Source organism: Eutrigla gurnardus, assembly GCF_963514095.1.
Source record: "Eutrigla gurnardus genome assembly, chromosome: 19".
NCBI classification, from domain to species: domain Eukaryota; kingdom Metazoa; phylum Chordata; class Actinopteri; order Perciformes; family Triglidae; genus Eutrigla; species Eutrigla gurnardus.
In genome coordinates, this window is record NC_139930.1 from 8,259,252 (window position 1) to 8,273,025 (window position 13,774).

Genomic DNA, 13,774 nt, shown 5'->3' on the forward strand with positions numbered 1-13,774 from the left:
ATTTACTGGCATTTCATAAACAGCTCTCGTTTAACCTAAAGGTGATTGATGATCGCAAAAAAAAACTTAATCATCCCCAGCCCCAAACCAGTCACTCGATGATGACGGAGATGGTTTTGTCCCTCGCATGGCCAATGAGTCATCCCCGGATGATGAATGCACATCAAACCACACACAGACAGAACGTGGTGAGTCCTTCAGCACAGTGAAACGCTTTGATATCGGCAGATTGGCAGACTGTCTTGAAAGATAAAATGCCAAGAGCGTGATGGTGATGGGTCATGGAGCAAAATAAACTTTTAAAGCTCTGCAAAAGGTTGAAGGGGATGTTGTGCGTTCGTTCCTTTTACCGGGACCCGTGTTGAAAACCATTATTTTCAAAGTGAAGTTTCAGAAGATTCCAAGCAGACTTTCATCCTTTTACCCTGAAAAAAGTGATTTGTCATTTTCTTGGTTTGAATGAGATCGATTCGGGGCGAATAGCTCGCTCCCTGCCACGTGCATTCTTTGGTCGCCTTGTGGCATCAGTCAATAAGTGAAAGGACACACCAGGTGAGATGAGCCGAGGGCCAGCGGCGTCAGAACAGCACGGTGTCTGGTTCAGGCTCAGCGGTGCAGCTGCTTTGATGCCCCAGGAGCAACGAGAGCTGAGAGCAGTTTCTCTGTGCCTGAGTGGAGCACTGCATTCTGGGAAGGCTACAGCACGGGGCAGGCTTCAGTAGACTCGATGAAGCAGTTAGGTCTGTGGGTGAAAAGAAAGCTGAAATTATCTTTGAGTTTCCTGGTGTGGTTTTAATTAATGTCTATAGCCTGTAGCTGTCGTTCCCTCCATCCTGAACCCCCAGAGGCCGAGCCGTGGGTTAAATATTTAATACCGGCTTCTGCGTGCAAATGTAGGTTCGCTTGCGAGGTTAATTCAGTGGAGGCAAAGAATGAAAACACGTCCGACCTTTCTCTTAATTTGTTCTTCAAACACGGGAACAAATGTCATCTAGGTCACATTAAAAATTGCTAAGTGTTGCAGTAATGGCCTGTTAAATGTTCCTTATTATGCAAACCACACTGCGTATGTAGGCTACAGAATCAAAGCCAGGACAGGACTTAATAGTATATGTAGTATATATACACAGTATATACACGACATGTACTTCATATCAAATATAATATTTAAATACAGTCATGCTTTGTACCGTCATCTTTATCAGTCATCAAGAAGTGCACATTATATTCCAAATAATATGGGTTATTATATAACATGCAAGCAGTGGTTGCAACTGAAATCAACATCCACCATCCGCACACGTTCACACCGAAGGGCCATTTTTAGCGACGCCAATCAGCCCAACCGGCGTGTCTTTAGGCTGTAGAGGGAGCTGGAGGAGACCCTACGCAAACAGAGGCAGCCGAGCTGAGTGAGTGAGTCATCGTGGTAAACTACTGTCTACTTGGCATGTGTTTGTAGTTCTGTTTTCAAGATGCACGACACTTTACAGGCATGGGCGGGCGGAAGTAGGGGGGTAGGATGTAAGGGGGTAGGAAGTAGAGAAGGGGTCATTGCCCCCCACACCCCCACTTTACTTCTAAAACAAATGCATCTAGTCCGTACAAGAGTTTGTACCATTACGTGACAGCATCTAATTGACAAGGAAAAGAAGAATCCTCACCATCGTGGTCTCCCGGCTGGAAGCATAAATCAGCAGCATCCCACTCATAGTTCTCATCGACGGAGGCCTTTCTCCTGCAGATGCCAGAAAACATCACTTAGTATACAAACACAGTTTGTATACATCAACGGTGATGACATGTTTACCTGCAGCACAAAGACACTGAAGAAATGATGAATTTACATAATTAATTGAAAGAAGAGAGAGAAATGTTAAATAGTTTAATTGCTTTTATATTGCTTTGACAATTCTCACACTTTCTACATAACTAAACACCCACTTAATTATGAGCAGGTGAATTAAAAGAATAAGTCTGCTGGTTAGAATAAACTTGAAAGTTAATCAGAATGTGAAGACATACTTTCATTTTCCTTCTGAAATGATACGAGTGGACAGTGTTTTATATTAGGCTCACCTTAAAAGCCCAATAACCACCACATTGAATCCTCTAGGAAATGTTAGCCCCTACTCTTCAATATCACATCTTTCCCCTCATTCATTATGTCCCAAATACCTTTGGCCTGCTTCCATTTGCTGACTGTCCTTGTCCTCTGTCCTCCCCTCGCTGTCCTCTACAGTCTCAGGAGAGCTGATGAGGGTCGGTGTAAGAGGACACAGGGACAGGCGTCTGTTAGCGGGCTCCATGCTGCCTCGGCCGCTGCTGGCGTAACTGCTGTAGCTGCTCCCCGACTCCAGCACCCCATCGTAGCCCCCTGCCTCTGCCTCTAGAGCCTCTTGGTAGTTGTCGTCGGGCGGTAAGCATTTGGAGGCTTCCTTCATGGCCTCCAAGAAACCCTCTGCCTCCTTCATGGCCTCCCGGTAGTCAACCGGCCATTTGGCAGCGTTGGGAAACATGGACGCCTCTCTTCTTGGCTCATAGTGGCAAGACATGTCAGGCTTTGGTAAGTGCCTCTCTGGTCTGCTCCTCAGAGATAAAGCGTCTACAGCAGGGGGGGGCTGGGAGGCATCTTGGGCAGCAGAAGGAGAATTTGCAGGTTTGGGGATGTTCCTGGTGGGAGTGCTCTGGCGTTCCCAGAACAGAGGGTCTTGGCGACGGGAAGACGCAACGGAGCAGTTCTCTTGGCTGAGAGAGTCTACCCACGCATCAGGAGGCAGGAAGCTGTCCCCTCTCCGTCTCCGGGAGTCAAGGCTCCGACTTCGCTGCTTAGAGTCCCAGAGTTTAGAGCCTTGTGTCACAGCTCTCCAAAGCTCTGGTTCTGGAGTCTTCAGAGAGGCTGGGAGTCTGGCTACGTCGCCCACAGAAGCAGGGCTGCGGCAGTGAAAGCTCCTGGTCTCGTCCCCATGGTGACCTCTGCCGCTCAGCGAGTGCCCTCGTTGCACATGGGATGCGATCCTGTGGTGCAGCATGGGCTTCGCAGGCCGCAGCACACACACCTCCAACTCGGGCTCGTCCACACTCATCTCAACGCACGTGTCCTCATCCGTGGGTTCAGGGAACGCTACCTCCGCTTTCAGAAAGTCTGGCACTCCATCGGCAGCCCAATTAGATCTTTCAGTGTATTTGCTGCCACGGAAAGACAACGTTGAAAGGCTGCCATGACTAAGATTGCTCCGTCTCAGTCTTGCCTCGGTGCATGAATCATTCGTTTGCATTTCTAAGACTGTGGATTGCGGTGGATTATCATAGCCCACTGGTGCTGCTGCTACCCTTTCATGTCTCTGGTGCTTTGAGGAGACATGTGGGAGAGTTAATCTGCCGTTGGAAAAACTCCCAGCCTCCTCAGATAGGAGGGGGATCTGTTTGGTGAGAGATGGAGCAGCGTGACGGTCGCCGGACTTAAAACAAGAGGGACTCGCAGGTGAGGGCGCTCTGAAATGGGTCTCGGCCGGGATCAGAGTGAGAGGAGAGACAAGAGGATTGGCATCCCAGTGCACAGAGGATGAGGGGAAAGGGCTCTGTGGCACACCAATGTCGTCCTGGCTGCTCTGAGGGAATCTGTGGGGCAAGGTGCTGCTCTTATGTTCCCACACAAGCTCATTATCAGCAGCCTCTCTCCTCTCCCAGTCCGAATGCTCCCTCTTCATTTCCCTAATGGAGCCTCTTTCCAGCGTGTACCTCTGGAGCTCCATCTCCAGCTCCTCCCTCTCCTGAGCCAGCTTCAGGCAGCGGCCCAGGTTCCCCGTCTCCCGCTCGTGCTCCATTTGGAGAACCAGAGCGCTGGCCGTTGTAGACGGTTGACCCAGGCCAGATCGGATATGAGGCAGTACTGGAAACGTGGGAGTTATTCCTCGGTCTTGATGAGTGGTGGCCAAACTAATGTTTGAACACAGGCTGCCGAAGTCAGGAAAACCGGCGTAGCTCGCCTTCTGATCCAAGATGTGAGGGCGGTGAAGGGGCAGGCCCGAGGCCAGGCCACACATCTGGTTTGAGGATTCAGCCTCAGCTGGTGTGCAAGGCGGGAGATCAACGGAGAGCACAAACGCTGGCTGCTTCCTGTTGTCCCTCTCCGAGTGCAGTGACAGAGACCTTCGGACTCCAGCTTGGCCGTACCTCCCGCTCGTCTTGCTGTGAACACTCGCCGCGTCATTGTCGTACGGTAGGAGTGCGAAGCGCCCGTCCGGACCTCTGGAAATCAACTGGATTGGAGGAGAAACCGGGGTGGAAGTTGTCCTAACGAGGCGGCCTCTGCTGTAGTTGGACTGGAGTTGCTTCCGCCGATGATGAGCCTCGCTGCTAAAGGAGGAACAGTCTGTCTGCGAGGAGGAGGAGGAGGTGGCGGTGGCGGTGGAGGAAGTGGTGGGATAGAGGATGCTGGCTGGTAGTAGGCTCGTCTTCAGCACACTGTCTGGACTGCCAGTGCCTGAAGTCTTTCTGTGAGAGAGAGAGAAAGAGGGGGAGGGAGGGTGAGAGAAGAAAATTGTGAGGGAAAAAAAACAGAGGTGTAAGAGGGAGAGACATACAGGCAGAGAAAATAAGACAGAGTGAACGAGGGGGTGGGAGAGACGTAGAGAGACTGACAGCAGCAGCGATAGTTGGAGATGAGGACGATCTGGCATGGGAAATAACTTAAGTGCTGATATTCTCAACATTTGGTAAAGGAAAGCGGAGGGAAAGGTCAATGGCAGGCATTATAATGAAATGATAGAGGGGTACTTACACTGATGGGGAGCATTTATAGATGACGGAAGGGAGCTCTGAAAGGGAGGGAGGGAGAGGGGCAAGATGGTATCTGGCTCATTAGGATACAACCACACTGACCAAGAAGTCAAAACATAATCAACCATAATAAGAGACCATTAAAAGGGCCCAAGGCACCCAGTCTTGTCCAAAAAGTTAATTTCACTTACATTTATCAGCCACTAATGAGAAATTACCCTAATTAGCAAGTAATGTAAATGACATCAATAACTTTTACAACTGAATGGACGAGCATAGGACCAGAGGAGCGCCGGATCCATGCAGTGGAGTATGATTTATATAATGGATTGAAAGTGCCTTCAATTTTTTATTGAATAAATGATGATATTCATGATGCAGTTCATCAAAGTGAGTGTCTGCTGAGTCTGGGGTGAGGGGCGTTTTACCATCCTTCTTCTTCCTGCGACGCTGGTCCCTCTTGTGGCTGATGACACAGGCGGACCCCAGCAGCAAGACCAGTGCCAAGCACATGAAGCCGACCCCGCCCAGCACGCCGGCCAGCAACGGCTCAGGGACGAACTCCAGGAGCCGGGATGTGGCGGGGTAGATCTCCATCCCTGTGACATCATTTCATCAGTGATGGACAGCAAGAACCATAACAAACTACAAAATCATTCAAACAAGGAACCAGAAAGAAAAGCCTAGACTAGTAGACTACTAGACTAGACAATAATGATATGTTTAAATATGCAGGTATTTTTCGTCCCCCTGTTTTTATATATATTTGTATATATATTGGTACATTTTTATTTAAATTCATAAAAGACAAAAAGAAATTGAAAAAAATACATATAAAAAACGTGATCAATTTTTTTTTATTTTTAATGTATTTTTCTTTAGAACATTTTAAGTATATAGCTTTCATTTTTTATATTTTCATTTTGTATGCATTGCATATTTAATGTTGAATTTACATTTTAAAAGTTAGATTTTCTACATTTTAAATTGATTTGGACTGATTCACGCCTAAATGCATTGAGTGGCTGCCATATGATTGGCTGATTAGATAATTGTGTTGACGAGCAGTTCAACAGGTGAACCTGAGTATGCATACAGTATATAGTGTATACAGCATATATATGTGCATAATCCAAGTCATTTGCACAATAAATACATTCCTTTACATCACAAACAGTGAAACATTGCTTTGAGCTTTGGCCAGTTTTAAGTGGATCATATCTCCAGTCATTATGTGATTATTGTCTTATCACATAATCAGGAACGTCAAACTGAGAATATCAGCGGAGCTATGTTAAACAGTATACAAGCTCTGATTGTTGTGACAGTCCTTGGGCGGTACCAGTGGGAGTTGTTTGATATCTCAGTATCATATCTAATGAAACATTCATGTCACAGTTGCATAAAGATGGGAAGAGACCGGTGCAAATTCTATCGCCGACTCTTTTGAGAAGTTATTAGCGGAGCTATTTCTATCATTCAGGCCTCTAATGGACAGCGTTCCTCGGGGGCCTGCTCTAATTTTAAAGAGGGACGAGGGAAGGAATAAAAGAGAGAGCGAGAAAGAAGGAAAGAAAGAGTCAGACAAGTAGACTGAGGGAGAAGGATGGGTTGAAATAGAGGGTGGGGTGAAAATGCGAAAGGGGGCAAGGTTGCTCTCGAACACCTACCCATGGTGGAGACGTTGACTGATGGACTGGGCTCGCTCAGCAACTCCCCGCTACGAGATAGCAGCCGCAGCTCGTACACACAATCCTGGGACACACACACACACACGCACACACGCACACACGCACGCACGCACACACACACGCACACACGCACACACACACACACACACACGGTGGGGAGGACAGAGGATGAAACCACACTTTGTCAACATGGGACTGTGCCTGCAATGCTAATGAAGTCGATTTGAATGTGTGTAGGCCTATATAGGGGGATGAGACGGGCGGGGAGAAGAAACGGCAGCGCACACAGATTGAAAGACGACAGAGAAGTGACGGCTGCCATGTAGTGTGCATAATTGAGAGTCGACACAAGTAAAACCACAGAGGTATAGCCTAGATAAAAAAAAAAAATTCAAAAATCTCCAGGGCTTTCAACAAGCAACGTGGACTGATTAGTCTCAGAGGGAGCAACACGACTGGCTTGTTACCTTGTGCAGACCCGGAATGACTCGCTCGCTGCTGTTGGCGCTGATGTCGTCGTCCAATGGAAACCACTCCCCTCGCTCTTTGCGGGATTGGAGAACAAAGCCTGTGATGGGAGGGTGCTGAGCTTCAGGAAGGGACCATTGCAGAACGACACCTGCTGAGCCCTGATTAGCTGACAGCGACGCAGGGGGCTGTGGTTTGCTTCTCCTCAGCGGAGGATCTGATGCAGAGGAAGAAAAGACCTTCAGCCTATCAGCTCGATACGCTCTAGCAGGAAAATTAAATTACAGTTGAGGAAATTGCTACTGCCACACATGTTCAACCTTGGGAGTGTTGAGGGGAGGATGTTGACGTTAGTTATTTTGCAGAGAAAGGTTGCAACGTGCAGTTTGTTGCCTTTTAATCAAACCGGAGGCAATATGGTGTGATGCATATTCACTATGTTTCAGGCCTAATAGGAATATTCCAGAAACGTTATAATATTGTCTGCTGTGATATCTGTAAACATTTCATACCAGCACATAAAGTGATGAAATATTGATGACTGATAGAAGGTATATTGGAGATTCTGACAGCTGTTTGACATGTTTACATCATGCAGATGGAGATCTATTGCTTCGAATACAAACCTTTGGGAAAAGAATCTAAATGCTAGTTTTGTTTTATTCGTATCCAGCCGCAGGTTGCACCTTCAAAAAGGCCGTGATCTCTCAGATGTCTCAAGGATGTCTACTCTCCGCCGGGGAAGGATAAAATATTTGCAGGAAAAAGTCAACATTTAAAGCATTTTCCACAAACGATGTCATCTCACTGCCCTGGCCCAGGGCAGGCCTGAATATAGCTGAAAGTGCTGTAAGTGAGAAGAGCAGTGGCACATTGTGTGGAAACACTAGACATGAATGTTGATTTTGCCCCTGGCGGACATTTGATCAAGCCAGGCAGATGCAGACATCTGTAGGATCACGAAGACCCCTTTGAGGATACAACCTGCTGGATAACAGATAAAACGAGGCTGTGTTTAGTCACAGCGGTGCTTTGAGGTCGATGCTAACCTGGGCTGACAATCCCACTATGTTTATGTATTCACCATCTTAGTATAGCATGTTAGCATGCTAGCAGTTGTTCATCATGCCAGTCGTTTTGCAGGTATTTGGTCATAAAAAAAGACCTGATAATGGTGCTAGTTATTTATCCAGGGGATTATCAAAGTTATGTCAATTCATTGACAAAGACATGCCTGTCTACCTAATGCCATGTAAATCCATCCAAAAGCTTTCAGTTTGGACCAAAGAGGTCCACCACCAGCTCCATCCAGAGAGCCATGCTAAAAATGGAGTTTAGGTATGAGAACAAGTCAACCTGAACTCACAGGAATATGTGAAATAACCACAACCTCATTACAGGTGGTGGCACGTAATGTGTTAAAATCGGGTGGATGGGTCAAACAAACCCAGGACTTTCAACCAGGAGACCATTGTTTGAGACCAGTGTTCCTGTCCCAAAGTGTTGATTTGTTAATGTGAAGTTGTGTTTGTAATAAGTAAAGTATGTAAACACGTCACAAACACAACCATGACTTACATCACTAATTAACTAAATGTTTACTTTACGTTAAATTCATAAACCAAACTAAGATGTTTCGTTCCCTCAACTGAATGTTAGTTTTGTTAAAATGCTAACTGTTCTCTAGAGGTCGTAGTCATTGTGAGATCATGCTGGACCAAATTATAGTTATCATATAGTTATAGTACTTAATTCACACAAAACATTTGTGATCGTAGAGTCTTCATCCCTCTCAAACACATGATCTTTGGCTGAGAGCAGACGCCAGCTTGCAGCCTTCCGGCGAGTTACTCAAGGAGTTCACTTTAAGGAGCTACAGTTGAAATAATCTGCTCCCGACAGTGTTTTTGCCACTACAGCCGGTGAAAGTGATGGTCAGCACCGGCTAAAAGAGGAATGTTTTTTTGTTCATTACTTATAAAAGTAGAGCTGTGAAGCAGGAAGTGGAACAATTCAACACTTGGTAAAGAGATTCTTTAGCTCAGTAAGTAATTTGTAAATCTGCGACCGGATCCAAAACGGAAGTGCTTGATCTCCCACAGATGTTCGAGGAAACTGGGGAATGGTACTGACCCAAGGTGCGCGCGGCGGTGATCTCGCTGAAGGGCCCCGTGCCCATTTTATTCTGCGACAGGATGCTGAACTGGTAGTCGGTGGCGGAAGACAGGCCTGTCACCTGCAGGCTGCAGCCAGAGGAGGGGGGCACGGGCACAGAGAACCAGTCCTGCCTCCCATCATTATCACTCGCCGAAGTCTTCTTCACCCTGCAGACGGAGAGAGAGAGAGAGAGAGAGAGAGAGAGAGAGAGAGAGAGAGAGAGAGAGAGAGAGAGAGAGAGAGAGAGAGAGACGGGGAGAAAATAGTTGTGAGAACAAAAGAGCGGTGGGGATTTCTGGCAGTCGGGTTTTATGAAACATGACAGAAAAGTAGGTTTCATTAATCATTGATACTCATCATCAGCTCCAGATTTTGCGGCAAAGACAGCACTGATGTATCCCTCCTCTTGCACAAAGAGCTCGCAACTCGAATTATGGTGATTTTCTTTAGGTCCCTAACGGAGCCGCGGTCCTACATGTCTATTTTATAAAGACCAAATGACTTGACCCAGAGGCGAGAAAAAAAACTATTCACCTATTCCGAACTGGAGGAACTTTTGAAAATGATTAATGTCGGTCTGAAAATAAGGCCCTTTTTAAAGTGTTTGAAGATGACAGCTTTGACTCAACAGAAGAAATGCTCTTTCATTTGAAAATAGAAGAGTGTCACTCACATTAACACGGCTCGGATAATTGCGATGCCCTTCTCTTTTAGACGCTCGGGTGTAATTTGAATTCACTTATTATTGCGGCGTAGGAAGCAGTTCGTATTTATAAAAGCAAAACAGAAGTGCAGAGACTTTTCTTTTCTAAGAGCAGCAGGTGAGATTCGTAGGTGCCTTTTCTGTTGTGTGGTAATCGATTTCATACGGTGTGAATATTCCCCACAGAGCTATGATAACTGTCAAACAGCCGGTAGAATGTCATGTGTTGGAAGTCACCTAGACCTAAGACGTAAGAAAGCTGTTGAAATGTGAGTGATGGGTGAAAACATTCACATTATTTCCCGTTAAAAGGCTTAAAGCTGTTTAAAGTGCACAAAAAGCATTGTGTGTTTAGCCCCGTAATATATGGTCATAACATGCCGGGCTGTCAGAGCGCAGAGTAGCTGAGACTTTTTTTTTTATATTAATTGACTGATCTATTTTTATGTCATTTATATTTATTCCCATGCTGCTACGGTGACCCAGTTCCCTCTTAAGGATTAAGATAGCTCAGCTTATCTTCATCAGATGTAGTGCTCCGAGGTTACAATGTGATTAACGCGATTGGGAGAAGTTTTATGTCTATCATTGTAAAAAACAAACAAACATGAATGAATGAATTCAATTCATTTGACTCGATTTCCCTAAAATAACTTGCTTTTTAAGACATAATTTCCAGACATTGGGGACCGTTCGATATTTATGGAATGGGTGAGAGTGAAAGGGGCGAGAGAGGGACGACATGCTTTAAAAGAGGGCTGCAGTCGGCAAGTTTTTGCGACTGGAGCAGATGTTTGTCACACGATGTTCTTGATGTGAAATATTAATAACTGACCTTTCGTCACTCAATATATGTGACATATTGAGTTGATAAATTGGCCGGGGGACTGGGGTCATATTAATTCTGCCATGTCGATTGCAGGGTTATGTTCAAATAAACCATCTCTCTTGGGGGGTTGAGCATAAAGTGATCAGAGGTCCGAAAATCCCTCCGGTGAGTCCTAAAATAAATAACGAACGGTCCCTTATAGCTGTAATACAATATGACTGTAACACAAACTGTTGAACAGGCTGCAGGTTCCCAATCCATCACTCACTTTTTATACATCGTGGGCATATTGACAACACTTAGCCTTCAAGCAAACAGAGTACAGCCATCTGTGATTTCCAAGGCCACAGAAAAGTGCTGATTCACAGGGAACAAACGCAGTCCACTCTCTTATTTTCCCAGTAACCTTGTTTTGTAGCGAGCATGGCCACTGCATTAGAAAAGCTGTGCTCTGCCACAGCGATCTTTATTGTAGCTGCCAAAAGATGATAACAGATAAATGAATTCCTCATCCCGGAGATCAATAGAGTAATACCAGTGCAACTGATCGCTGCCATGGTTACAGCCCAGGAAGAAAGTGGGAGGCTTTGCACCCACCAAACTGAGAATGTCTGCACTGATCCTCCATCAAAGCCAGCCTCCCAGGAAACGTTGGCCTGCTTCACCCCCGGAGAGACGGACAGGGAGGTAGCCGCATGGGGACTGGTTCCTGTAATGGACGGAAACGGAGAGGAGTTGATGGATATCTGCCAGCGCTTTAGCTGCCTGATGCAACTTAGGTTTAGAGGCCATCTCCAGATGTACCGCATTTACCCGATGGAGGCGGAATGGAGGCGCAGGCTTCCTGTGTTATAGGCGATTATTATAGAAAATAAATAAGAAATGTGGACGGATCCCATAATAGGACATTCGTTTTTCTCAGACAGGAGTCTTGTGTTTGCTCTTACCCAGGACGAAGACTTGCGTGGCGGCTTTCACCGAGGCTACGCGGTTAGCGACGCTGCACTCCCACGCCCCCTGGTGGTCCTTGGCGAGAGGCTGCAGGAGCAGGGAACCGTTGGGTTCTATGGAGTACGATGTGCGACGAGCCAAGTCGACCTACCAAGAACACAAAGACCAATGACACACGGATATCTGGGAATAAAATCCCCAAACACACCTGCAATTACCAATCACCGCCATAGGTGCCGCCAAAGACGGCATCTTTGAGATTATACCTTCTAACAGTAGTGAGTAAATATCACAGCTTGCACAATCACGGTAGCTTCTGTTCCACTGTCCGTGTGTCTGGATTTGAAGCATTTAATCATGATGCTAAAATGGGATTTTAATGGAGAGCAACCGCTCACTAAATCTCCATGAATGAACAGCATTGATGCATTCATCTCAATGGGTTGGGAGAGCTGGCACTTCTGACCACATTCATCATCACATTGTGAAGCGCTGCACTACAGGAGGTCACGACCAGAGCACGTCGCACATACCGGACGGGCTCAGAATCAGCCTTGGTGTGATGAAACAGCGGTTGGAGTGACTTTAACTTCTGTAATGTGCTGTATTTCCGATCAAATTTGAATATGTGGGCAGGTTATAATTGCAAGATGAATTTAATTTAATCAAATCAAAGAGCTGTGGAGGAGTGTTGGCGCTTCCCTCAGAACCACCACAACATTTTTGCCAAATGACAACCACCTCCTACGTGATAATGCCCTGCTAGCTCCCTAGACCCACGGTCAAGTGCAGTTTTACATGATTGGGTTGTGGTCGCCCCCAAATCCCATTTCATTGGATACATTTACCGTTACTTCCTAAATATTTCACAGGGAATGAGATGGATTTAGAAAAACACGTAATTTTGTTTAGCATATATTTGGTTCATAATAAGCAGTGGATTGTACATTTTTAATTTATTTTTTCTGCCAGTTAATCATGTTGTATAGGTGTTGAAATCCATACCGGATGAATACTGTAGAAATGATAACCCATTTTATATACATTTTCCCCACATTTTTTAACAGTAAAACAGGACAGCCATAAAAAAACAAAAGGCCAAGCGAAAATACACCATGTGTTTCAGTATGTGTGCATTTCATGTACATAAGGTGCAAGAGGATGCCCTTGTAAGCATGTAAGTGCTGTGAATAAAACACAAGTGCTTATTGAATCCCTGTACTGGATCATTTACCTTGCTCCAGGTCACTTTAATAGTGGGGTCCTGGTTCCCTTGACAGGGGATGAGCAGGGTCCTACCAGCCTCCTGTCTGTACTGCATCTCTGGAGTGACGCTGAATGATGGGGGGTCCTGTGAATTACCAAAGCAATAAAGCGGAATCAAGGAGATTGCAACAATAGCAACAACGTATTTTCAGACTGGATTACCGCCGCTTTGGACAAGATTATCTTAATAACAAAAGGATTAGTCACACAATTAACTCCCTAATAGTGGAGCCAATGTGGTGAGTCTGAGTTGACTTCTATTAATGCCAGAGGGCTCACGCATCGGACTGAAAAGGTCAATAAAATGTCGTTTCTGATAAGTTTTTAATTCGCTGTGACAGATGCGGTCGCTCCTCATTAAAATGCACGCACGGTGGTCGGGATGGACAGTTCGGCAGAACTAGAAGGACAGACTCAGTGGCAGTTTTGGAGCTTCCGGGTTATGATTCAAGGAATCAGCTTTGTATTAAGCGAAATGAAAATTGAAATGACATCATGTGCAGTTTCGCTCATTGCCCGAGGTAGCCAGGTGGCCCGGAGGCCACACTAACCTGCAGAATTACATCCGTCGGCTCAGATGAGCCCATGCTGCCGTAGCTGTTGAAGGGGGTACAGGTGTAGACGCCCGCTGCATCGTCGTTGACCGTGGTCATTACCAAAGAGCCCTCTGGTGTCAAGGTCCAGCCTGGAAACTGAAAGAAATGCCCAATGTTCACACCACTCTGACAGCTGCACAGAAAAGGAACATGAAAAAGAAGTAGTGGAGGAGCTGAAAGGCAGGAAATAAGCCCCTACATATGAGCTCTCCAGCTGCGTTTGAAGAATTTACAGAATTTTTTTTTTCTGATATCTGCCCGGTACAGTCCTGTACTTAAGTTCCCACTGGGGAGATTATTTCCAAACTTGTGTATTATTTATTAATGTTGT

General features: G+C 45.9%; 1 protein-coding gene across 1 annotated transcript in view; it reads right to left on the reverse strand.

Annotated features, from left to right (window-relative positions):
* Positions 1-578: 578 nt before the first annotated feature.
* Positions 579-13,774, reverse strand: part of igsf9a (immunoglobulin superfamily, member 9a) — a gene marked incomplete at its 3' end in the record, with an annotated part of 37,654 nt that continues 24,458 nt past the window's right edge. Inside the window, exons 9-20 of the mRNA XM_084034424.1 lie at positions 13,399-13,539; positions 12,816-12,932; positions 11,578-11,728; positions 11,228-11,339; positions 9,075-9,265; positions 6,941-7,158; positions 6,453-6,537; positions 5,211-5,381; positions 4,784-4,820; positions 2,179-4,497; positions 1,665-1,738; positions 579-742 (exon numbers count right to left, since the gene is read on the reverse strand). Of these exons, the coding sequence (XP_083890550.1) occupies positions 579-742; positions 1,665-1,738; positions 2,179-4,497; positions 4,784-4,820; positions 5,211-5,381; positions 6,453-6,537; positions 6,941-7,158; positions 9,075-9,265; positions 11,228-11,339; positions 11,578-11,728; positions 12,816-12,932; positions 13,399-13,539 (3,780 nt within the window). The remainder of the gene's footprint in view (positions 743-1,664; positions 1,739-2,178; positions 4,498-4,783; positions 4,821-5,210; positions 5,382-6,452; positions 6,538-6,940; positions 7,159-9,074; positions 9,266-11,227; positions 11,340-11,577; positions 11,729-12,815; positions 12,933-13,398; positions 13,540-13,774) is intronic.